This window comes from Idiotropiscis lumnitzeri, chromosome 3, assembly GCF_059441095.1.
Source record: "Idiotropiscis lumnitzeri isolate Australia: NSW breed Sydney's pygmy pipehorse chromosome 3, RoL_Ilum_1.0, whole genome shotgun sequence".
Lineage (NCBI taxonomy): Eukaryota > Metazoa > Chordata > Actinopteri > Syngnathiformes > Syngnathidae > Idiotropiscis > Idiotropiscis lumnitzeri.
This window is the reverse complement of record NC_142393.1, coordinates 27,312,135-27,339,567: the sequence shown is the minus strand read 5'-3', so window position 1 is coordinate 27,339,567 and position 27,433 is coordinate 27,312,135. Positions and strand designations below refer to the sequence as shown.

Here is a 27,433-nt window from a genome sequence, read left to right as displayed (position 1 = left end):
TGCACTCTGTGAGCGACATATGATTCAATTCAAACTTCATGTGGTCTGGGCACGTAAGACAAACATGTCTGAGATGACTTCTATTTGTAACTCTCCTTTCCTCTATTCACACCTGGCACTCATCATCGTTAAGTTTGAGAAAGCTTTTTTTTTTTTTTTGTTCATTGACAGTATTTGAACAGCGTTAACTCATTTTTATACAAGTGTAACTGTTAACAATTAAAACATTTTACTTAAAACATAACCTGTTCAGGAACAATGGAGTGAAAGCAAAGCTCTTGAGGGAAGGGAACCAAGGCTCTCTCAGACTGCATTAAATCAGATTGAGATGTTTTCTGTTTTTAGATGATCTGCTGCCAGGAAATGACTCATCTCAAGAACAAAAGTAGGTAATCACAGAAATGACATGAGTGCTTAGCAGACCGCAGGGTGGTGCATCGTCCTCCAGGCAACGAACAAGCCTCTCGTCCATCATTTTAAGGGGTGTTGAGATCTTATTGCAGTGGTCACCAACCTTTTTGAAACGCAGAAGTACTTCTTGCTTATTGATTAATGCGACAGGCTACCAGTTTGATATACACACTTCTGAAATAACGAATGTGCTCAAATTATTTTTAGTGTTATAATGAATGATATTCATTTATGCGAAGACGCTTATTAATATGAATGACTCCTTACAATTAGGACACAGACAGAAATCAACACTTTATTTCTACAAATCTTCACCAGTGTTTAAAATTTCAAATGATCGCTTCTGCAACATTCCCAGAAGACCACAATGTCCCATCACTGGTGAGCTATTTTTAGAACAGACCCGTGGGCTACTCATGTGGTCCCCGGGGGCTACCTGATGCCCATGGGGCACTACGTTTGTGACCACTGGCTTAGAATACATTTACTGAACAACTCTGTGCGGGGAGAGAGTTACATCCACCCTCGTCACCTGTGCGGGTCCCCCAGGGATCCGAGCTGGGGCCCACTCTGTTCATCTGCTCCACATTGGCCAAGCCATCTGTCAATTTGTCATCTCCTTCCATTGCTATGCTGATGACACACAACTCTACATTATAAGAGACACACACGTGTTTGTGCTGCCGCTGTACTCTTGTGCATGTGTGAGTACAGGGACGAGCTGGTGAGTCAGTGACTTGCACGTTAGGTTACAGTTAGCTCACGTTTGATTGTACACTATGTACGTTTGAAGGTCTTGATATATGGGCAAGTCAATACCCTGCGGAATTAAGGGAAAAATGCAATCGTACACTGCAAACATAATAAAAGAAAAAATGTGTACCTACCTAGTTTTCAAAAGTCTTGCTACAATGTAGGCCAAATGCTTTTTTTTAAAACTAAAGACAATACCCCCTGGCATCATAAAAAAAAAAGCTTTTTTTTAGCATTTCGCCTACATTTTATCAATACTTTCTTACATACTTTGAGTCTGCCAGTAAAAAATGTTTACTCCACATTGGCAGCTTCTTGCTACCATTCGTAAGATCAATGGTTAAGCTCAGGGGATGTCGTTAATTTTTGTCAGCTGTGAGCATGTGAATCCCTTTGAGATTTTTTGGTGATTAGGAGCAATATACTGTAAATAAATGTGACATGACTTGATTCGATTACATGCTTCTGGTGTGTATCATACGTTTATCGAAAAAAAAAGAGAGAGACTTTCCAAGTGTAGTCATGATTTTTTTTTTTTCTTAGCCAGCCCAAATGTCGTTCTGAAATTATGACACCGTGCCTGGACTCCTCACTTCATTTCAGAATTTGACGTTTGCCCTAGCACAGCGACAGTTTTGCTCAGTATTCACACACAGTTTCTGACTCAATAGCAAATTCCGTTTCTCTTGATCTCCGTAAAATATGCTGAGACACCTCTCACTCTCACAACCATCTGAGATGTGTCACCCAGCCTCTGGCGTTGCATGGCACAAAGTCAAAGAGTGTCCTATCGCTGAATCAATTTGGAGAAGTGGCAAGATGAGATTGCATCTGAAGAATGCTAATCCACCCCAGACGCGAGGTCCGCAGATGTCACGATTAAAGACTCAATTTCCCAGAGGTCAGTGTGGCGTGATCACATATTACCTCTAACTGATGAGAGTGTCTCTGACATCTGCACTCCAGACAGCATCTAACTGCTAAGCGTGCAGTCGAGAATCGGAAGGTCACATATTCTCGACAAGGTTAAATATCTGACTGCTGAAGTAGCCTAACTGCTTATTCGTACTTCGGAGTCTTCTTTAATTTGAAATCTCTCCGTTACCTTTGCTGCCACAGCTTGCAATCTAACATTAACACTTTATTTTGCTTGGCAGGTGAATTGGGCGGCATGGTGGTTGACTTGTTGGCACGTCGGCCTCAGAGTTCAGCAGTGTGGAGTTTGATCCCGGGCCCCGGCCTTCCTGTGTGGAGTTTGCATGTTCTCCCACTACTCGTGAGGGTTTTCTCCGGGTACGATGGTTTCCTCCCATGTTCCAAAGTCATGCCTCGTATTTTAATGAAATGATTTGGATTTTTTATTTTTTTTTAGTAATGATTGAATAATGTGTAATAATGTTTGTCCAGATATGAGCATATTGTGTTTAAAAAAACAACAGCAAAAAAACAAAAACAATTATTGGCCACGACAGAGTAATACGAGCTCCAGACATGACTGATTTTATTCCATTAATCTCCATGTAAAGGCTTTTATTTTCTACTCTTGTCTAGCTAAATCAGATGTCACTAAAGGGATGATTACATTAATTTCCAAAGAGAATTTCTTTGCTGAAGGAATTACATTGTATTTAGGTCATTAATAGTGAAGTGGTTCACATAGTTACCTTTCATTTCCCGTTCACAATCATCACATATGATCAGTCCTAAGTGAACCCAACTCTCACCTTAAATTAGCTGGGATATATTCCAAGTTCCATGTGATCCCGAATGAGATAATGGCTTAAAAACATTCATCCATCCATCCATTATCTTTTTATCACAAGGGTTGTTGGCGGGGTACATCCTGGATTGGTTCCCAGCTAATCGCAGGACACACAAAGACGGACAACCACTTGCTCTCACAATCACACAGAGGGACAATTTAGAGTGTTATATTAACCTACCATGCATGTCTTTGGAATGTGGGAGGAAACGAGAATACCACTCCACACAGGAAGGCCGGAGCTGGAATCGAACAATGCACTCCTGCACTGCGAGGCGGACTTGCTAAACAGTCCTATACAAACCACCATTGTAGTGTAGTGTTTTCCACGTGACTAACTCACTTGTCACATTGTTGTCACAGCAAACAAAATCAAACATATAGCAGTAGTCTCAAAAGATTTCATTAAACCCTCGCAGAATAACGGTATTTCCACACAAATAAATACTGTAAAAGTGAAGCGATTGAAGCTACTTTTGGATGTTCAGTCAGACTTGGCCTCGTCACCTCAGACAATAACACTATGCTCATATCACGTTTCTAATTGTTTACACTCTTGGATCCCTTAGCTGATTGGTGCGCCAGTGGTGACCAGCTTGTAGTAAGCACCCTTCAAGGTCATGAGATGGTCATGCGTTCCCTTCTCAATCACGTAGCCTCGGGACATGACAGCGATGATGTCGGAGTTCTGAATCGTGGACAGGCGGTGGGCGATAACGATGCAGGTCCTGCCCTCTCGAGCTTTGTCCAGAGCCGCTTGCACCGTCTGTGGCGGGCAAGGCGAGTACACAAAGTCACACGGGGGAATGAAATCATAGACAAGCAAGCGGCATAAGAATCACAATTTCTCAATCACAACTTGATTACTGAGAGCCCACAGCTTGACATTGGCACATCCACAACATGTAGAAATGTATACAAGGTCACTATCAGCCGTGAGGAAGAATGACGTTAATTATGTCAATGAACAGCTCTTCTTGCTGCTTGCAACCAGTGAATATCAAGCAGCTAATCAGAATCAAGATTTTTTTTTTTAAATTATTTTGCGACTTGCCTTCTCACTCTCTGTGTCCAGAGCTGAAGTGGCTTCATCCAGGAGCAGGATCTTGGGATCGCGTATGATTGCCCTAGCAATGGCAATGCGCTGCTTCTGACCACGAGATAACTGAGAGCCCTGGGCACCCACGTTTGTGTCGTATTTCTGAACAGGAAAATCAGACAATAAGATCAACATACTTTATTCTTCAGATAAAGCTGATAATTTGAAGAAATCTTAGGTGCCGTATCAAAACTGATCTCAGTTTTTCTCAAGCACCTCAAGTTTTTGAGAGATAGGATCCCTGTTTACTCAAAGAACATGAAATAAATGGGTACGTATGTATGTAAATAAAACACTAAGATGTTACAAGCTTTGAAAACAAAAAAAAAAGCATAAAATGAAATAGAACTTACAACAGTATGGTACGGTAAAAAGGTTAGGAGAAATGCCAGCAGTAAACTCTTAATTCCTACTAAACTAGCTTTCTGTTTGCTGATATTGATAGTAGTGACCTGTTGGGTACTGCACACACCTCTCACCTCTCAATTGTGACTCCACTAACAAGTTGCCATTTAGATGTCCAAGAGTCCAATTGTAATGATCAGCTGGCAAATGTGACTACAGCTAATCAAATCTAATCTAGTAAATTGTGGATAAAAAACAAAAAGACGTATTACGAAAATATTTACTGCAATTTTGGTGTCAATTTTATTTTTTTCACCATAAAAATCTAACTCAACAGGTTTTTTTTTTTCAAATTGTTCCCAGTGTTATTATATGAAAATCATTTTATTCTATCGCCTTAACTTTAAACTGCAACTCTGGAATTATTTTCTTTAACTCAAATGGAATACAAAAATAAATATATGGCTTTGAAAATATATATACAAAACAATATATAATAATATTGTACACGTTGTAATCAAAATAATTAACAATGTGTTTGTTATACATAACTTTTATAGCATTTACCGCAAAAACATGAGCTCATTTGTAAAAGTCTCCTGTAAACAAGTACTCAAAGTTGATGCATCAATGATATGAAAAATATTTAAGCCCACATCATTTCTTTTGCAAATATTTACGTTAGCCGGTGAAACCTCCGTTTTAAATATTAAACAAATAAATAATTGATATTGTCTTCAGCTGAGAGTATTTCACAAAATGAAGTTACTGAATGTGTAAGAGCTCTAACAAAACACTTGAAAACGATCCATCTTCAGATATGTTGTTGTGGGATATTTTCACACCACATTGAAGGAATTTTGGCTCATGCAGAAAACAATACCCGAGACGTAAAAACAACAAAGAAAAATCCACATGGGCGCAATGCTTCATAGGATGTATTTTATTTTCTGGTGAGTGTCGTTGTTCACAACTTTTCAAGATGCATTGTGGGCTACACGGGGCGCACGACAGAGATCATAGGAGATGGTGTATGCGCACTATGCTTTGGAACAGCACTACAAAATGAAAACGTCATCAAATATGGCGCTCAATAGTGCATAGGGGGTTATTTCTAGCACAAGCGTGACTATTTGGGGATTTTAATGACAAACAGTGGGATCTCTGAAAAATGATGTTGCACGATTTTCTGCTACACTTACATTAGAGTCCCAAAGGCCACGACATTTCAGTTTGCCAGAAATGTAGCGCAGCTTGGGATTTTATCTTTTTTTCCCCCCTCCTCCATATTCAGCTCTTGCTAAGATTTCTCACTGTGAATCACAGTTCCCATGATAAGCCATGGCGATTTGGGACTGCTGAGTCCTGGAGGCTCACAAGTGGGGTTAGTGAACGACGGATGCCAGTACATTTCTCCGAGCCAACCACATTCCTGATAAGGTCCCTTAAGTTTCTCGCATTATAATCAAGGTTTGACACATTTTTCATGCTCTGTCAAGGCTTTCTACGGACGATGATTGATTATGACAAAATGGCTACCATGCACACTAAGTTGCCGTAAGAACAGTGACAAACTATGCACAACATGCTGTAAATTGGGACAAAATTTCAAAGGGCCATGAGATACCAGGGAAATGCATTGGCATCCAGTCACACTATTGGTCATATTCTAGTTTTGTTACAACCCATTACATAATTTCACATGTTATTGCATTGAGAGTGTTTTTGATTTAGTTACAAATTTGTCCAGGCAACCACGGAAATTGTGGCCTGTGATGTTTGCCCATCCCACCCACATTGTGTCACATCCATCCTGTTTTGTATACGTTCCCCTGAAACGTTCAAAACACGAGCATGTCAGTGTGAGTCTGAAGTTATGCACTCTTTGTATTGATACGCTCGTTGATGAAAGGTATTTCAATTTGTGTCGGAATCCACAGAGTTCACAGACCCAATTGAGGCTTTATATCACCCATTTCTGACACAAAATGATCACTATCAGACATGGCATGTGGCTGCTCTGCTCTCAAACTAGTTTCGGCTTGAGCGTTCTTTGCAGACTTAGAAGTGCATCGACATGCACTCATTGTGTAAAAGAATAATACATTGGGGACTGTTGAAAAGGCATGGACCTTTTTCTTACTTGAGCATTGAACAGAGGTCAACTTTTTTCTCTTTGTCAGTGTTGTTATTTAATTGATTACTGAGTCAGAATCGTTTTCATCTGCATTACAAAGGTCGAAGAATCAATTATTAATATCACCTACAATTTACTACTCCAATTCCATTGAATTTGGGATTGCTGGCCCTGCACCTTGAGCCCCTCCCTTTTTTTGTGGGTGTGGGTGTCTTCTTTCAGGGCTGAAGAGACAGTGGTGCTGGGACCAGGTGCAATCAATTTCCATCAACAGTACTTAATTTGGTCCCTGGCTCCACCTTGTCGCCAGATCAACACTCTCAATTATGAGTTTGTACATCCAGCCAGTTTTCCTTGTATGCCCGCCAAGTCGTTTTGTGAATCCTGATACTGCCATGTCCCCTGCATTCCTCAGATTGGTTGTACTCTGCTACTCGCTTGCCAACCCTGTTCCCTGCAACCAATTGGACTCCTTCCCCTTGACCCAGGACTGCTCTCACTGGACTGCCAAAACCTGATGCAGTCTTGGTTAAATAAAACAATCAATTTCTCTACTAATCCGACTGCCTCTTTGCAATTGGGTCCTCCCAACACCCAGCGTCCTAACAGGGAAGTTGTGTAAAATGTAAGAAACAGAATAGAATGATTTGCAAATCATATTCAACCTACATTTAATTGAATATACGACAAAGACATATTTAATGTTCAAAGTGATAAACGTGAGGACTGATCATCAAACATCTATTTGAAACATCCCACAGGTGAACAGCGTTGTTGTACAATTGCAAGGAATTTAAGGATTTCATCATCCATGGTCCATTTTATTATCAAAAGGTGAAGAGAATTTAGAGAAATGACTGCATTTAAGCGTTATGTCCGAAAACCAACGTTGAACGTCTGTGTCCTCCTTTTCTATCATCGTTTGAGTGACCTTATTATTTATTTGCGGCTTCTGATTTGTTTTCCTTTGCTAACCAAACTGCCTTAACATTCATGCAAACTAATCCCTGTGTTTAGCTCATCGTTATAAGTAAACATCTCTCCTTCTGCAAACATGAACCCACCTCTGGTAGAGACATGACAAAGTCATGGAGCTGCGATTTTTTGGCAGCTGATATGACCTCGTCCATGCCGATGTCCCGTGAGTTGTCACCATACTTGATATTTTCCAAGATGCTGCAGTCAAACAAGATTGGTTCCTGGGACACAATGCCAATTTTGGATCGCAGGAAAGGCACGTTGATGAGAGTCGAGTCTCGACCATCAATTAGCTGCAAGAGGCAATTGATTTTACCATTAGTAGGAAGCCGCGTTATAATCAAAGAGTAGACATACATTCTACTTAATGAGCTTTAACATAATGTCCCTTCTAACTGTGTGATTTCTCTTCTAAATCTCCCACGATCAGGACTATGACTTCCCAAGGCACTTCCAGCTCCATTAAGACCTTTTACATCCTGGCTGTGATTTCTCTCTGGCACGAGTCAACCTCCAATCGAGATAAGTGCCCCCACGACGGACAGTCTGACTTAAAGGTGAGCAAGAATCGGACATTTAGAAATACTTGAGATGTTAAATGTCCAGCTGTCGTTGTTTGACAGGTTTCTCAGTGTCATCTTGAGATTTATTCCAAAGGTACATGTTTGACATTTTCTAAAAGGTCATCGTCATCATCATCTGACTCAACTATTTCAGGCAGACTGTCATGATTTTTTCCACAGTTTTGTTCGGTAAACTTCAGAGATTAACATTTTTTTTTTTTTCACAAAATATACGGTCATAAAATCAGTGGAACCAAAACAAGTGGAAAACAAAAATGAGCACAATAGTTAGATTTTTTTTTTTTTAAATCGGGAAAATATTTGCGGAAATTTGACCTAGCAAACTGTTGCATTAATAATAATGTAAATTGGCAATAAGCACATTTTTGTTATCATATATAATGTACTGTAATCTGTGAGTACGTTATTGTAAAGCTGACCTAATTACAGACTATAACACAGGTGTTACATTGTGTATGCAGAACAGGCGCACTTGTGGTAAAAATGAAGGAAAAAAGTTTTTGAAGAAAAGGGTACATTTCAATAATGTCAAAGGAATGCTCATGCACAACATTCAGCCATGTCCACCTCACCACTCTGCCCTTGTTAGGGTCATAAAACCTTTCCAGAAGCTGCACGCTGGTGCTCTTTCCGCAGCCGCTGCTACCCACAAAGGCCAACGTCTGGCCGGGCTTCACTGTCACATTCAACCCATTGAGGACCTGGATGTCTGGTCTTGACGGGTATGTGAACTTGCAGTCAATGAACTCAATGTTCCCTTGGAAGTTATCCTGGTGGAGATAGGTGGGGGTGGGGCAAACAAAAGGGGTGCAAAGGTTTAGTTTTGTTTTGGGAGTATAGCACTCTATAATGCTATGCTGCACTGGTTTGATACAAATATGATTGACATTGCCTGCAAGAGAATTTATTTAGTTTTACCTCTGGGATGGGCGCAAACACTATAATGCAGGGTATTATTTTGAACGCAGTTTGTTTGCAGAATTGCTTCAATACTACAAACTTGGAAATGCAGCATTTGTGACTCGGGACTGCTCTGTAAATGATAATGACGGGTTTGATGGTGCTCCTGGGAATCAACGAACATTTGCACTTTTTAACCCAAGCCTGACTTGTACTTCTTAACAACTTTGCCCCAAACTTGTTTGCAGTGTTCCTTCATCTGTGTGACTGTATTTGGTTAGTGGTGCCTCTTGCTTTGCTCTGGGGCTTTTCAGGAAATGTGTGTATGTATTGACAGAGCATCTAACACTTGAGAACTGCACTGCATCACACTAAGAGGTGTCTCTAATATTTTGCCCAGCTCATGTATCTTAATAAAGGGAAGCAAGATGCAGAGAAGTTCCACAATATTAAAAACCTGATTAGACATTGTTAAATGAATACTTAACTTGGACAGCTGTAGTCATTACAATAAAATGAAGTGACTAAGTTTATTGTTTTGCAGTTGTCTTTCACAAAGTCATGTTAAAAGGATTTTTTCACCACCAGTACAAGCAGTGTGAAATCATACACATCTCAATATGCCCCAACATACCCATTTATGTCCTTTGTCACTGTAGACGCTAATCTTGGGCACTCGGTCCAGCAGCTGGAAGAAGCGCGCAGCTGAAATCTTGGCCTTGGCATAGTCAGGCGTGTAGGAGGAGGCTCTGCCCAGGGCGGTGCCGCTAGTGACGATGGCAGAAATGACCCTACACAAGATGAAACAAGTGCTCATTTTCCACGAAGAAAAGGTTCATTCAGGGCTTTTCGGGATAGGATATAGTGAGTCTCCCCCTTTGGTTACAAAAAGTAGACTTTAATTTTAGATTTGAAAAAGCAGGTCTAACTTGATTTTAATTAATTTGGTCGAGGCCAAGGCAGAGGGACGGGCTGAGTTGGACACACAGAGATGTACGATTTGGGGTGCAAGGCAGTCTGCATGCACCCATGACACATGGTACATCATTCGCAAGGGGGGGATCTTGTCCTTTACCTGCTCATGCATGGACTTGCAAGTATTTCTTTTTTTTTTTTTTTTTTTGCAGTCAAGCACAGCATACTCAGGCATACTGCACCTTCAACCTCCTTGATTTTGATGCAAATGAGTTATGCTGCTAGGATTGCCTGGGAAAAGGCTACTTCCCTCCCAAAAAGGCTCAAACCCCGCATTATGCCGAAATCTAAGTCAAGCAAATATAGTATTGTATTGTACCTGAACACCAAGCTGAAATGAAGTCCCTCTTGGCGTACCAAGTAGCCTCCGAACCGATAGGAGGCAGAATTGGTTAAGAAGACAACACACTGGGCGAAACCGTAACAAGCCCCGTAGACGTTAGCCTTCTTCAGGGCGGCCTGGTATGGAGCATCCAGCTGTGCATTATAAGTGTCCACAAAATTCCTCTCCTTTCCAAGACCAGCGATGGTGCGAATGTTATTGAGCGCTTCACCTGAAATCTGCAAAGTACATAAAAAGGGGTGAACATGATGTGGAGTGTAAATACCACATCCAAATATTGTTATATATTTGGTTTTCATAACAATTTGCTGAACTTTCATCTTTGAAGGTACAGTGAGAATGTAAAGGAAGTTACGAGAAATTTGATTTATGGTAACTTTTTTTTTCTTCTTTATGTTTTCCTGTGGGAGTTAATCAATTAAGCTTCAGATATCATGTCAGCCTTTTCGGTTAGTAATCTGGCATTGACCCTGTCTCACCGAGTGATTACGGAACATTGACAGATGTGTGAAGAAATTATGAGAAATGCTGAAACTCAGGAGGCAACTCAGCTATCGTAAACAGGATTACTGGCAAATTGTGACTTCTAAATTGGAGGTCATTCCCCATTTGTCATAACAATCAGAAACAGATGCTGACCCGTCCTGCAGCCTCCATAGCTTGTTTGTCTTGCTTGGCAAATCCAGTGAGCATCTTGGCCTGGAAGCCACCTGACAGAGCGATGAAGGGCAGGAAGCACAGGATGAGCAGCGTGAGCTTCCAGCTGAAGTAGAAGGACATGAGGATGGCCACTCCAATGTTGGTCAGAGAGTTGACTATCATGCCGATCTGGGAGCCGGTGGCCTTTGAAGATGGAAGGATGACCAGACTCTTGAGTCATTTCTTATTGTATTGACTATGTCAAATTAACCTTGACTTGACTGTACACTCCACTCCAAAAGTATTGGAACAGAGAGCTCATTTATTTTGGTTTGTTTTGTATGTCAACTGAATATATTTTGGCCAACAGATTAATATGATACATAAACATTTCAGCTGTTAATTCCAGGTCTTTAAATTTGGATATGACAGCACAACCTTTTTTTCAATACTGCAATTTTCATGTGAACAAATATATCGGACTGTTTTCTTGTAGTGTGTCCTTATAACATTAATTTATCAAACAATTAATAGGGCAGGGTTTAATGTGCTCATTTTGGTATTGCATTAATACATTTAGAATAGTTTGAGATATGAACAAATTAATTCATACACAATTGCAAAGCTTAGAACAGATGGAAATGAAATCTGAGCCATTGGACAAACATTAACCAAAGCCAGTACATCCATTTGAGATGCCAAGACATTTCAAATAGTTGTATTGGCTTGTAAGGTAGAAACCGCGAGTGTACGAAGTAACAGATTTGTAAGAACCAATTTGTAAGATATAGGAAAACATCAAAAGTTGAGGACAGAAGCGACCTCCATAGTGCAGGAGTCAAGGTATCGCCTCTACTCTTTGCAAAAGACTTCAAGAAAAAAAACTCCAAGGCAGTGATTGGAAAAATGATTCCCAACTAATAATACTCGTTTGAGGTTTTGTTATAGGTAATATTTCTAAATTGAGTATCATATCCAGACGTAAGATCCCAATTCATTTCAGTCTAAAGCAAAAAAAAAGGAATTGGCCAAAACAATCCATTACTTTCCACCAGGAGAATATAAAGTATATTCTATAGCATGGGTGCCCAAGTTCTGTCATTTGAATCAGGTGTGTTGGAGGGAGATATCTAAACACATGCGAGCATTCATTTTGCTTTTCATCAGTTGCCAAAGTAGCAGTATAAGGATTCTCACATGCAGTGGAATCTCTGAGGTCATACAAAAAAAACCTCAGCTCGGCAAGCGAACACTGCCCATGTGTTTTTTTTCTTTATTTTTAGTGGCACTTACTGAAAAAGAAGGCACAACCACACTAAGGAATCTTAAGGCAAGAACAGTGGGAGACGGATATACAGCCAAAGTCATGTGAGGCAAGTACAGGACACTCACGTTCAAAGCAGTCAGACTCCAATGTCATCATACAGATTATTACATAGCAAAGTTAGCGTTATAGTGTTAACTTGTTTTTACACTCATGAGTACCGTTAAATTAAGGTAGGTTTGATGATGTCAGTTTAATCTTTGATTCATTTTATTTCCATGATCACCTTTGGTAAAAACTGTTTTAAAAGCTATACAAATAGGTCGAACAGTGTCCTGAATTGGGTTGTGCTCAACTTTTGAGGTTCCACTCTACGCAAATCATTTAGCCTTTTGCCACTGTTGTAGTACTTGTATCATGGTTTTTATGTTTGACTTCTATCTTGCACAGTAACAGTAACTCATAAGGCTTAGATTCCTCTGTTTGTGCATGCCTCACCCCTTGAACCTGCGAGGCGTCGGTCGCCAGTCGTGTGGTCAGCGCTCCAGGGCTGTTTTTGTGATCATCAAACCAGCCAATCTCCTGGCCAAGCATGGCATGAAAACCCAGACGACGTAACCGGCGAGTGAGCAGCTCTCCAGACTTGGAGAAGGCGTAGCCCTGATCACACACGTGCACGCACGCACACAAAAAAGAGACCCCAGGCTCAACAAAAATATGACGTTTGGAATATATTTTGAAGTTTGTCAATGGCAATTTCTGTCCATTCATCCCAGAGAATATTTGTGGGATCAGTAAGTAATCATATCAAAGGTTGGAAGAGAGTTTGGCTCTTCCGTATCACATGGACCATGCTTTGTGCATTGTTGGCAGCCTTACTGGAACTGAAAAGAGCATCAGCAAACTGGTCCCACAAATTTGGAAGCAACTCATTGTCCAACATGCCAAGAATGAAGATTCATGTAAAACTGAGGGGTTTACTCCAACTTCTGATTTATTAGATTTCTGTCCCGAGACTATTCTCAATAAGAGATCATTTTTAATAAAAAAAAAAAAAAAATCCCAGCCTTCAAGTAGAAGAGACACCCAAAGCAATGTTTGCTAAAGTCAACTGTTACTTTACCTGCAGCATTTGAGTGAAGAAAGAAACAACGCCGACCATGACGAAGAACAGGCAGATGCTATCAATCTCCTTTCTTTGAGCTATGGGATCTGTAACTGAGAAAGTCTGCACACACACAAACGACAAACAATAGACAACTTGCCCTTTTGTCCTCTAGAAATTGTTCCATTATTCTAAATGTACTGTAACCTCACCGCCAATATTTGACTGAATAGAAGTGAGTAGACGGGGTTGACTCCTCCGTTCACAGCTGCCCCCAAAGATCCAAAAAACATGTAAGGCCATTCAGGAAAGTTGTACTTCAAGATCCTGGCGACTGGTGCTGGCTCCACTGGGTCCTCCTCCTCCTCCTCTTGAATGGCATTCTGAGTGTTCAGTATCACAATGAGAAATAATGTAAGAAAAGCGATTACATTCATCCACATGTTTAATTGGAGGCCATCACACCCACGCATGTACCAACCTTGGATTTGTCTGCTTGAGACACGGCGTATGCTCTGGGGCCCAGCTCTCCGGCAATGGAAACAGAAGATTCTGGAATCAGGTTGGATAGCTGCGATCGGGATCTCTGGCGGATGGAAGCTCTGTCAAACAAGCGGTTATAGGCCCAAAAAGATGAATTGTTAATGGATACATTTTCTTGAACGTCCTGTGCTGTTATATTGTTTTTATGAGGCGTTCGTTCTAAGAGGTTTTCTGCTGACCTCAGTTAAGGTGAAATACAAAGTTAAAGTCTAAAGATGAGCATTTGTGATTGGTTGTTCATCCCTATTGTAGCCAGCAGCAGTTTGCAGAATCAGGGGCATTTGCGACCCCGGTAAGATTATATTTCTTTTTTTGCTGTACTGGACAAAAGTGCAATTGCACATCAACTACAGAAGGTAAGAGAGGCCATCTCAATTAATTTTTGTTTTTATTTTCAGACAAATTTAAATACAGTGAAACCCCGCTACTTCGCGGTTCACCTTTCGCGGGTTCAGTGCTTCGCGGGTCTTAAAAATATTCAACAATTGCAAACTTTTTTGCCCGGGCACGATCGGGGCTCTCCATTCGCTCTGCTCCGCGGGGGCATTGTAGTTTTGCCGAGCGGCACGACGGGGCGCTGGAGCGGTTAGACGGCCGGCGTGCGCCGAAGAAGAGCGTGGGCGAAGAGGAGAGTGGACGAAGAAGAGCACGTTCCCCGGGCACGATCGGGGGCGACGTTTCGCGCGGTTCGGACCGTACCAGAGCTCCGGCCGGCGTGCGTGGCAGTTAAGCCGAAGAGGAGCACCTTCCGCCCGGGCACGAGCGGAGCGACATTTCGCTCCGTTCGGGACCGTACGAGAGCTCCGGAGGAGGCCGGCCGGCGTGCGTGGCAATTACGCCGAAGAGGAGCACCTTCCGCCCGGGGCACGAGCGGGGCGAAATGAAACCGAGTTCAACCGAAAGGAGACACGCTTCGGGGGAGCAGGTCCGGCGTGCGTTACAATTAAGCCGAAGAGGAGCACCTCTTCCGCCCGGGCACGAGCGGAGCGCGAGGCTGTCAGTTATGAATGAATAAATAAATGAAGAATGCCACCTTTCATTTCACAGGGCACACCGGGCGGCGTACCAGCAGGTGTTTTTTTTTTGTTATAACATGAATTTCACTCTCTCTCTCTCTCTCTACCCGTATTCTATATGGTGTACTGTATACAGGGGGGTATACTGTATACCTGTATAGGTTTTTTTAAGCATTTTTGAAGGGGCGCCGCTACTTCGCGGATTTTCAGTTTTCGCGCGTGGTCTCGGTCCCCATTAACCGCGATAACCGGGGTTTCACTGTATTCCAAATCTACTCTTCCAAACTAGAAAAACAACATTAAAGTTATTCGTTGTAGTAAATTGATCTATATTTACTTTTTCCTTTTGTGTATTCTTTAATGTTCATAATGATACAATGTTGTGCAGAAGTAGACGTATAACAATTTTATAGCGCAAAATGTTTTCTTCTTCCTCAGTGGGGTGTAATAAGAAATAGATTAGAAGCACTGTGCTACAACTACAATGATTGTTCGCACTAAGAGGAGATAATTATCCAATTTAGATGCACAGTCAGAATCGTGACATTGGATGAGACACAATGGTTAACTAGGACCACTGCCTCACAGTAAGAAGATTGGGTTTGGATGTCTGTTCAAATCTCAAATATCGATTATGAATGGTGCTCGATATGTCAGTCCCACGACTGAACAATGGAGCACCGCATCTCGCATTTGAAGTTGGTAGGGATCAGCTGCTTCTATATATACTTGTAAACTTCAACAAGCAAAATGGTATACAATTCGGACAAGTGGTTGTGTTCTGGTACCTCATGCTGGACCGGTAGCTGCCGGCTCTGGACAGACTTAGCTTCTCGGGTGCATTTTCATTTTCAGCCACTGAGAGCGATTCGGATTGGTCAATAGAAGTAAAACATGTTGGTGGGAATTGGTAATTGTAGAACTCACTTTGCCGAGCCTTCTCATTGAGGGCCTTGTCCCCTTGGCTCTGTAAGGTGACAAGGGTGAAGTAGACGCCTTTCCTGTCTAGTAGCTCGCTGTGCTTGCCTCTCTCAACTGCCTGGCCATGCTCAAAGCCCACAATCACGTCAGCGTTCTTTATTGTGGACAGCCGGTGGGCGATGGAGATGGTGGTTCGCCCCATGCGCACCTTCAGCATCAGCATTCAAAAAATGCATTTTAGGGGGGGGTGAAGAAAACACCAGAAACACGAGCTAAAATTGTGACACTTTGCTGGATTATTTTTCAATATTTTGTTGACTTTTTTCTGCAATTAATGATTTCAGTGTACTGTATTGTTTTTTTTTTAACAATACAACTTTTCCTAATATAACTCAGAATAAAAAATGTCGAATAATCATGTTCATCCCATTTTTTTCTCAGAGCTAAACTTAACGGCACCCGACAATACTCATGGATTGATCATTCTTATTTCTAGTCATACAAAAGGAGTGCGGTAGTGTTACATTACGATTAAATATCTTTGTTTTCCTCAAATCACTATTGCAGATGAACAGTTCACCAAAGTTTCTCGAGCAAGATGGGAAAAATTAGCGATCCATAAACTGATTTATTGACCTTTTTCCTGAATGTTCTGAACTCCTGTTTTGATGCCAATCTTGTTGCATTGAGCGTATTATATTATATTATGCATTATATATTATATTATATTATATTATATTATATTATATTATATTATATTATATTATATTATATTATATTATATTATATTATATTATATTATATTATATTATATTATATTATATTATATTATATTAATGTTGTTTAAAAGAGTTGGTAGTAGATGATGTTTGCGTGGATGTAGCTGCAGTTAATACAGTTGATGTCTTCTTGATGTTCTTTGGATCAATGGACCCCAACCTTTTTACAAATGCAGGCCGGTTCATACAATTCCATAATTTTTGCGGACCAGTAAATGGTGGGAGAGTGGGTGCGCCCCACATATTGTGCGTAGCAGGCTTCATACGTGGTCTGTTTTTACACATTTTACTAGCTTGCGGATTTAAATGCAACCAAGACAATTAGCATATTGACATGCATAAAGAGTCTGATGTAACGGAGAGAAGCCGTTCACTTTTCAAAATCCGATATTTTTCAGTGTCGAACAGTAAATAAACTAAAAGTACTGCAAGTTTTTTTTTCTTTCATCTGTGCGGCCCGATATAGTGGTGACGACTGCTATAGAGCGCAAACTAGCTGAGGGTGAATCTATGGAGCCGCTCCTGGTTGCAGACAAGTAGCGCACCCATTTTTAAGACACTTAATTGAAGGGAGACAATTGTTTTTGATGCAAAGGTAGGAGGATACTATTATTGAAAACGAGTGCAAATAAGGACACATGGTGAAGTGAGCACAGACGTACGTACTTTATCTAAGGCTTCTTGTACTACAGCCTCACTTTCGTTGTCCAAGGCAGAGGTGGCCATGTCAAGCAGCAAGATGCGAGGGTTCCTGACCAGAGCCCGGGCAATTGCAATACGCTGCTTCTGACCACCACTCATCTGACCACCACCCTCTCCCACTAGGGTGTCGAATTTCTATGAAATGACAACAAATAAGGTTTTGACATTGTGCAAGTCCTCCAAATGTTTATTGGATTTCTACCTGCGGCAGGTCCATTATGAAATTGTATGCGTTGGCTTCTTTGGTTGCTGTGATGATTTCGTCCATTGAGACGCCAGGTCGACCATAGCGTATATTCTCAGCAATGGTGGTGGCGAACAGCACAGGCTCCTGCTCCACGATGCCGATGAGCGAGCGTAGCCATTGGATGTTCAGCCCGCGGATGTCATGACCGTCCAGGGTCACCTGAGACGCAGACAGAAGCTCGTCGAGCTAAAATTGCTGGATGATGATGCTGAAGTACATTGCTGCTGTAATGCTTTTTTTCCAGGCCCTCAGGACTCCCAAACCCCACACGACTAAATGAGGCTATTCGGACCAATGTAGAATAATGAAACAGTTTATCATCCTCAGGAGATAGTTATTTTTAAAATGACATGAACAAAGGTGAAGAGAAAAGCAATCTTCAGTCCCCGCATGCATTAGTAGCAGATACAGAATCTGTTTGGGACCACATAGCTTGATCCTACCATGCCCTCTTTGGGGTCGTAGAAGCGCTGAATGAGTTGGACAGCTGTGCTTTTCCCAGCGCCGCTCGCCCCAACAAAGGCTGTGGTCTCGCCTGACTTCACTTTGACACTGAGCCGGTCCAAGATCTGAGCAAAAGATGCCACAGCGGCACAGTCAGCAGTGTACCTTCATCAGTATATTCTAATTACGAAGAAAGTGTTAAATACCTTGACTTTGGGCCGGGAAGGGTAGTGGAAGGTCACATTGTGAAATTCAATGTCGCCTTTGACTCGATCAAGTTTATACCCTGCCTCAGATAAACAATCAATCTCGGGCTCCTGATGAAGTAGAAGAAAAAGAAAGGCTTGTTAAAGCCACATTAAATTAACATTGATGAATGTCATTATTAGGCCACCAAACTTTTTCTTACTCTTTCAATGGTTTCAAAGATGATAGTGGCAGCTCCACGGCCTGCGGCGAATGCTTCCAGACATGGCGATGCCTGTCCTAAATTCATGGCTGCTATCAGAACACCAAAAAACACCTGGCAAGGCAAAAAGGCCCAGCAAGATATGATAGTAGCAGTCGCACTGTATAATATATGCAAAGTGAAAATAATGATGAATTTCATTTTGGAAATGGTGTCTCCGACAGCAATTGCCTAAAATGTCTGAGTAAGATGAAGACTTTAAGGGGATATATATGAGAGCAACGGTTTTGCCAAGTAAAAAGCAAACCTCATCATAGTACTGTAGCAGATATTAAAATTTAACAAGACCCTGGGGGAAATGTAATGACCCATTACAGGGATGTGCAACTTTTGTGGCTCCTTGTTTTATCCATTCCCCTCTAGGGACTGTAATAGGAGAGTTTTTTTTTTAATGAGAAGCGCAGCAAAATTATAGGGTAAAAAATATTAATAATTATTACTTAAAATTCATTACAAGCATTCAAGCATTGCTTTAATTTCCTTTACAAGTCCACGATGCTTTCATTCATGAATTAATATGAATGATGTTACTACATGTTATCTAATTCATTATTATAATTAATTTTAAATTGCTCATCATGTTCTTAAAATAAAATGCCACAAGCTCTAGTAAATATGAGTAACAGAATACCTTATTATTATATTGTTTTTTTGCATTTCAACATTAGCATCTTTGCAAGCTGTTAGCTTTTACAGTAGATCAATTTGTCTTTGTGCGTGGTATTGTAGTGGCAATTCATCTAAAAACATTGGCTGTTCATTGCGACACCAGGAATCTTCACACTTTCCATGATATGAAATTCAGTTTCTTTTGGATAAATGTTCTTCATTCTTCTTTTTTTGGTCTATATATTACCGCCCCACCTCCACCCCCCAAATAAATCAATGTAACTTTTAGAAATGTCGTTGCATTTTCCTCGTTTGCAAAACTAGCTTTGCAGCTTTGCAGACATGTCTGACTGCAGCAGGCGCTCCTCACTAATCATCGCCTCCATGGCGGGGTATAATCTACAATTCTGACAAGTATTGTTTACATTAAAGGAGGATGAGTAATCGAAGTAAGAGAAGACATGCTTGGGCTAGGCCGTGCTAATCTGGCAGTAATCGTTAAATGTCGTCATGAAACACAGGAATTTATGATCATTGCAACAGTGCAATTTTCATTGAAAGCAGAATTCACAACCACACACAGGGTAAATCAGAAAACCTGAAATGAATTACCACATACATCAGCCATGAGCAACCTCTAAGATTAAAAGTACAATATATTGATAAATAAGAAATTAAATATGGTGGCTCGGTTGAGGACTGGTTAGCACATCCGCCTCACACTACAGAGGTCGTAGGCTTGAATCTGTGTATGGAAAGTGCATGTTCTCCCGTGCCTGCGTGGGTTTTCTCCGGGTATTCCGGTTTCCTTCCACATTTCCAAATACATGCATGGTAGGTTCATTGAACACACTCTTAATTGTCCCTAGAGGTGAATGGTTGTTTTTCTATGTGTGCCATGTGATTGGCTGGATACCACTTCAGGTTGCACACCTGTCCCTTATATACTCACAAACTGCCCAAGCCTACACATTACAATGACATCCCATCAACATTATATCATATTATGGTGGAAAAAAAGGATGAGCGCGGGACAACCTAAAATGCTTAACGTACATGTAAAAAAGGTTAATGTGGCAAGAAAACCACGACCAATTGCAACCAAAATTCACACACGCATCTTCACCTCTCCTCCTACATCCACTTCGACTTCTGAAAATATCAAAGCAATTGCCACAGTATTTTGAATTTTGTGGGCATTAAGCTTTTTCTTCCTCATAAACATTCACTCGAGAGAAAAAGCTCAAAGTGGCTTAGAAATATGTGAAAACCATGACCAATCGCCACCAAAATTCATGCGCATAGCTCTACCTATGCCAAGCGGCAGGGTGGGCATAGAAGATGGAGTGAAAATATTTGAATTTTCCCGACCGACCCGTGTATTTCCGGGTCGGTCCTGGCTATTACAACTGCCAGGAGCGTGGTCCACTGCTGGGACTTACAGTTAAATAATGGGCCGTAAGTTATAGTTATAATTTTTGGGGGACTTTTTATTTTTATTTTATTTTATATTATTTTTTTATTTTATTTTTTATTTTATTTATTTATTTATTTGATGTGTCGCACACAGAGCGTTGCTTAGCTCAGTATGCACTGTCTCCTAAGCTTTCCGTCATAATATTCTAATTAAATTGTTTTTACTGGAATTATGAAAAAGTGAATGAAAAAATACATGCTCCATCAAAATAGCCTGTATATGAGCCACGCATGTCACGTGTGGTGACTTCCGGATCCTCGACACAATTAGTTAATTTCACAAAGTATGCTATAATTTTAAGATGGGTCTCGATGGAATGCTCGTCTCATGAAAATTCCACGACCTGGAAATTAGGGCCATCCTCAGACGTCATCATATCACACCTCTCTCATGGTTGCACACAGAAACCTAGACTGGAGAATCGCCGCATCTTGAAAGTGTGCAAAAAATGCACAGAAGCAAATGACTTAAGTGCCAACGGGGGAATATGCCCCTAAGTGCAAGACATTGTATTGAATAATTTAGTTTTTGGCCTCATGTTCCTAATTTTGGTTTCAGCCAAGAATGTTCATTTCAGAGCATCTTCACTTAAGGGTGGAGGTGAATATTAAAAATGTCCACAAGCTGCATCTACTCATATGTTAACATTGGGAGGTGTTACCTGCAGAAGTGTCCCTGGTGAGTATTCTTCTGTGTCCACCACAAGACTGGAGCCATACCAGAAAGCCAGGCCGTAGCACAGGAAGATAATCAGCCACATGTATCCAGTGAAAAATCCCATAATCAAACCCTTTCTGATGCCCCAGCGCTGTGCTGACACTAGGTTCTTGTCATACCTGGTGGGAACAAGAGCATTTTAATCAACAACTTAACATAACATTCATTAATAAAGTTTCTAAACAGCACATTATATTCTATATTCAAGAAAAAAAACACCTCAAATTTAAATTGAAACATTTCTGTGAACAAAATGAAAAACTGAATTTGTTTAACTAAAAACGAATATAATGAAAATGTCCTTTGTTTTCAGTTTTGTCAATTGATTATTATATTTTTTATTCACATACCTTTGGGTTTCATTTCAATTAAATTTACTCTGTTATTGCCGTACGGTTGTTCAGAAAAGGGTCAAAGAGTTGTTTGAGAATTGAAGTTTACATGACTTTATTACATAATACTTAGTGACCTTTCTTTATCTTGCACTCTGCAAATTCACTATATATTTAAATAAAAAATAAAACTATTAAAACTAAACTAAAATGATGCATTTTCGACAATAAAAACTCTTTAAAATTAACACACCTGTTCTAAAAATGAATCAAAACTAAAAAAAAGTCAGAACAAAATAAAAAATACTGAACTATTATAAACCGGCAAGGCACATATATACAAACATCCATCACACGTATAGAAAATTTTAAGTCTTCAACGGTTAGGAGGTGAGTAGGAGCATTTTGGACCAACTGGAGACACTTGAAGGAGGGCTGGCTGACTTCGATCTGTGAGGCAGACTTGCTTAACACTAGGCTGCCGTACTGCCATGTTAACTCAAGGTTCTTAATTAAATATTTATGTAAACTTAATTAAAAAACCCTCAACACAGTTTTTTAATCCAATATTCAATTGCTGAATTCCAAGATCTAAGAAAAATGTTTTCAAATTACACAAAAGGGTTATTTCGCTCAAATCTTGTTCACAAATATGTTTACATTTGTCTTTATGAACACTTCTCTGTTGAAATAATCCATCCACATCACAGATATTGATTATACAGCATGGCTATTGCACAGTTGACTGAAGGCTTCCCTCAATGAAAGGCCACTATGGCAAATGTGACATTTTAATTTGAGGGATCATGCGATTGGCATGCTGACAGCAGGAAAGTACACCCAAACCTTTGTCGCAGAATTGAATTGATTTGGCATAAGCTGTCTCCAAAGACAGGTGCGAGGTGCTTTCCATTGATGTAAACTACCTGGTTCTGACTGGAAAGGGTTAATGGCAGGAAGCCTGAAAGACGGTCATGTGGGTGAGCGTTGAGCAGTTTGCTAATGTCAACACTTTGGACTGATTGGCCCATGGTGGCGGTGGGCTTATGGTATGGACAGGCAAAGTGCATTTTATCAGTGGTGCTGTGATGAGATCCCGAGGCTCATTGTTGTGCCATTCATCTTTGACTGTCTCATGTAGCAACTAACAATGCACGGTTGCTCCCATGTTGAAAGGATCAGTACACATCCCTGGAGTTGAAAAGATTTCTTGCATGGCTAGCATACTCACCGGAGATTTCACCCATTAAGCATGTTTGGAATGCTCTGGATCAGCAGTCTTCGGGTTCCTACTGATATCCAGCAACATTGCACAGCCAATAAAGAGGAAAGGAGCAATATTCAGACCCCACAACCATAAACCCAATCAAAGCAATGTGAAGTTGCGTTGTACTTGGTGAGACAAATGTTGGTCACCCCACATACTGACGCCCCTGAATTACCCCAACGGAGTAAAACTGCACATTTTAGAATGGCCTTTTATTGTGGGCACCCTAAGGAGTTCCGTGCAATAATTATGCTGTTTTATCTGCATTTTAGTATGCCACAGCTTCTCTCCAAACCTGACCCCCTGACCCTCCGCCAGTCTTTCTCCACTTTTACAGTCTTGTTTCCTCAGAAATTGGTGATCTCATCCATAAATCCAAGCTTCCCAGCTGTCATCCGCGTATCAGTAATATAACGTGGTAAGCTTGCTTGCAACTGCGTAACGTCAACCGACTCCGTCTTTCCATCACATTACATCACCCGTGTCCTACAGCAACTTCACGAGCTCCCAGTCAAACTTAGAATTCAAATAAAGCTACTTCTTTACACCTTCAAGGACATGCATAACCTTGCCCTTCAATGGCTGTCTGACCTCAGATCTTTTACTTCCATCAACATGATTGTTACATCCACCCATCCCTGCAGCATGAGAAGAACGGCCGTCAGTCACTCTGCTCTCCAGCTGTGGAACATTTTGCCACCAGAACTCTGCAACTCAGTGTGTCGCAACATTATTCAAATCCAAATTCAAAATGCACCTTTTCAAGGTCACCAACTCACTGTAATGGCGGTATTTGTACTTGTTATATTGATTCCATTTAACTCTGTTTTCACTGTTATTTTATTTATGCGCAGTGTCCTTGAGGGTCTTGTAAAGTGCTTAAAAATTAAACTTATTATTCTGTTGATGGATTGGATAGAAAGACAGATAGACCTTTGACCATAAATGTACGTGGAAAGTCTTGGATTTTTTTTCTTTAGTTCACCTCATACAAAAAGTGAACCTAAAAAATTGTTGCATTTATATTTGATTTTTGCATACCGTTGCACTTCTTTTTTCTCTCCGCCAAAAGCAGCCACCGTTCGAATTGAGGAGAGAACTTCATCTGCAATGGCTCCAGCTTTAGCATAGGCCTGCAGCTCCAAGCCTGTCAGCTTAGCCACAAACTGCAGCCAAAGTCGAAGCAAAGAAGTCAAGTGATGTGGAGCCAAGCGTTTCTCAAGAATACACATGCTGCAGTACATTTCAATTCAATACAGACCGGTTTGGAAATGTAAACTCACATCTTTGTGTTCCCATTTCTGGGAGTGCATGCAGAATAGTTAGAACAGCGACAGCAATGAAAATAGTTTGACACAATAACAGTGTGATTCATTCCTTAAGCACATATACGTCAAACCATCAGGAAGGAAGACAAAAGTTAAGGTTCAGAGTCTCACCAGAGCCATGAGGCCAGCTCCAACGCCAATTAGCGGACTTGCTGCCACAATCACGAGCGTTAACTTCCATCCTTTCACAAAGCCGATGCAGAAGCCGCACACAAAGGTGGTGAAACGCTGCATAAAAATGGCGACTTGGTCCGCAATGGCGTCATTGATCTTGTTGATGTCACTGTGTTGTCACAGACATGACATGATGCATGCAGGCAGCATTCACTGGAGGCATTTATTTTACTCCAACGGTGAGATAACGAGCCTTCCACTGAGACCAACTCACTCAGACATGCGCGTATTGAGCTCTCCCACCGAGGTGCAGTCAAACCAGCCAATCTCCATCCTCATCACTTTGCTGAAGTAGATTTTCCGTATGAGCTGGATCTGCTTGGCGGCAGCAGTCACCCATAGAGAGATCTGTCAGACATAACGCTGTTGAATGGAAGACAGCAGAAAGCGACTACATATCGTTCCAATTTTTTCTAAACGTGGTCCATTTCTCTATTTTCACATTTGACCAAGGGTGAAAGAGAGCGAGAACTTAATTTTCGCATCGCTGGGAGGGGCGCTAAAGCTTTTTTGGGTGTATTTGATCAAAGTGTAGGCAGACAGATTTGAATTATTATGGGGCAGGGGGTGACTTCCCTCATCACTACGTCGATTTGATCCTTCCAAGCCAATTTACATCATCCGCCCATGTAGATCTGCTTGCACTTCCATATAAACCGACTTTGCGTGCTTCAACCTCCCGGATGAGCAAATCAGTTTCTTCTTGGGGAAAATTGGGCTGTCTTGGCTCAGTCATGTCGAGACTATCAGTGCGTGACTTGTGCGCTGCATTTAAGAGGAATGCCGCTTCGATGGGACATAATCTAAGTCGTGTTCGCGCCTATTGTGGCGTAAACCTCCCTTTTATAACAAAATGTCGAACCCGTCACCTAGATGGTACGAACATAAGGTTAATTCACTAACCTGAAAGTATCCCAAAATGAAGACGGCTGCTCCAATTCCAACGTAATAGAAGGCAAATTTGGTCATTTCATATTCGATGTCAAGTATCCTGAAAATAAGCATTCAGGCATGACATGTATCATGCACAAGTGTTTTGACCAAAATACAGCAATCTGATTGTCACCACCAACGTACCCACATGGCCTGGCCCTAAAAGGCGCAAAGGTTCCCCACTCTGAATTGTTGCTAGAGCTCCAAGGTGGCTTGTTCATGACTATGTCAGTGAAGTTCTTCGTCCACTGGATGGTGTTGTTCACGCACTCCTTCCGCTCGTCACTCAGCTCATTCAGCTCAATGTCATACTCGATGAACGTGTCGGTAAGCAGGCCGAACACCAGCAGCATAAGGGGCTGCGCCGAGCCGTGCAGCACGGCGCATATGCTCCCCACCACCATCATCAGCACTTCGTTGCATGTGGCAAAACGGAACTGGACATATAGAGTCAAGAGGTCGCTTGCAGTAGTGAGTGCTGCATCGATCCACACTGAATTGCTCAAATTTGAATGCAGATGTGTTCTTACCAGCTGAAAGAAGCCAACTCTAATTGCAGGTTGCTCCTTGCTCTCCCCTTTTCCTCTGTTTGGAAGGAAACACAGGTAAGTTTTTCAAATTATTTCTGAGATGGGCTTGACTAAAACTGCTCTACGTACTTCTCCTTCTCCTTGGAAGTTGATACGGTCCTGCATGGAAACAAAACACATGCAAAGCAAATGATGTGATCAAAAACAACTTTTCCAATTCTATTCAGTCTAAAGTAATATATTTAAAACACACTGCTGCACTTTGTATTAAGAGCAGAAACATTCACATTGTGAAGAGTATTCTATGCCCTAGCATGTCATTCGGTAACTCACAGACACAGAAAACCATAGGATGACATTATTTTGTATGCAATGTTGTGGATCGTGATGTATGTTCACATAAAAACAATTTAAAAGCAGCAGGAAAACATGTCAAATAGTGGCCCGTATATATAAAAAAAAAAAAAAAAGCACATCATCAAATCAAGTATAATACGTACAGGTAATAGCCAGCTGGTTCTGCAAAACATAAAAAAATGTGTTACAATTTGATTGTAATTCAAATAAAATCCTCTTTGATGACTGGATTTGATTTACCTTCATCCGTAATCTCATAGCTCTGATTCTGCTGCCCAAGCTTTTTAATACTTTGCAATTTCACTGATCCGGTTGGCATATTGGCTCATCTTGAAAAAGAAAAGTAAAAGTAGAAAAAGTCGCAAAACAGAATTGCAACTATGAAACAATCGTATATGACTCAAGTGCAGAAGAAGAAAAAGAAGAGAAATTTACCAACAAAAGTCCTTTTACAAGCAAACGGTTCTTGTCCTTTTGAGAATTTGTCCTGGGTCCCCAGAATAGCAGTCAGGTCCAACGATCCTCCAGTAACTCTTTCGTGCTTAAGTCCGCTATTGTAACATGCGGCATATACGTGCCCACCAAACACTATAGTGCCAGTTGTGGCTGCATCCCGCTTGTATATAGGAGAAGGACACGCTATGTACCTTGGATGAGATTCACGTTCTGTTGTTGAAGAGGGTTGGGTTTAGTTGGTACTCATGGTGTTTTCTTTGAGGGTAAGTGTCCGGTCGGTTTGTGTCCCGCTGCTGTTAAGGTCAATGACCGCATGTGTAAACATTCCACCTGTAGACGATGTCACGCTTATCATTACTGGATTCGTCTAGTCTTCTTTCTTGGTACCGAAGTGAAAATGATTCAATATAATTATTTTGGTTATTTCATTGGACAATAATGTATTGACATTGACATCATTGTTTTATTGCACAGCAGAAAAATCTGGTCTAAGGCCAAAAATGTGCAAAGGCTCAGTCAAATGGTTTGCTCGCTGAGGGCAAATAAATCAATAGTATAACTTGTAAGCTTTATGGAGGATTATTACTATCCTCCAGAGAGGATAATGTTAGTACTGGCTGTAAGAGCCGACAATCACAAAGGCGTATTTGTACAAAGTGACATAACTACGGAGCCAAATTATTTCCTGTAGATGCTTTGCCTGGCTTTCACTTCCTGCTTGTTTTCTGGCCTTCATTGTTGTCTTCAGAATGTGACAAAAGGCAAGTCTCTTGGCTGGTGAAGAGTAAATAAACACAGCGGGGCTTGTATTATAAATTGAATTCATTCTGTAATCAT

General features: G+C 41.0%; 1 protein-coding gene across 1 annotated transcript; it reads right to left on the bottom strand.

Moving 5' to 3' along the window:
* Window positions 1–686: 686 nt before the first annotated feature.
* abcb11b (ATP binding cassette subfamily B member 11b) lies at window positions 687–26,784 on the bottom strand. The gene is made up of 29 exons (XM_088289560.1): window positions 26,576–26,784; window positions 26,381–26,469; window positions 26,284–26,302; window positions 25,913–25,942; window positions 25,784–25,838; window positions 25,398–25,690; window positions 25,224–25,311; window positions 24,535–24,668; window positions 24,258–24,429; window positions 23,860–23,984; window positions 21,164–21,338; window positions 18,357–18,470; window positions 18,154–18,264; window positions 17,947–18,072; window positions 17,459–17,662; window positions 17,221–17,391; window positions 15,782–15,983; window positions 15,643–15,712; window positions 13,777–13,897; window positions 13,508–13,678; window positions 13,314–13,418; window positions 12,689–12,850; window positions 10,927–11,130; window positions 10,264–10,505; window positions 9,604–9,760; window positions 8,642–8,839; window positions 7,572–7,778; window positions 3,981–4,127; window positions 687–3,692 (listed from the first exon to the last, which is right to left on the bottom strand). The coding sequence occupies exons 2-29, from the start codon at window positions 26,457–26,459 to the stop codon at window positions 3,492–3,494; spliced, it is 4,083 nt and encodes a 1,360-aa protein (XP_088145686.1). The 5' UTR covers window positions 26,460–26,469; window positions 26,576–26,784; the 3' UTR covers window positions 687–3,491.
* Between the last annotated feature and the right edge of the window lie 649 nt (window positions 26,785–27,433).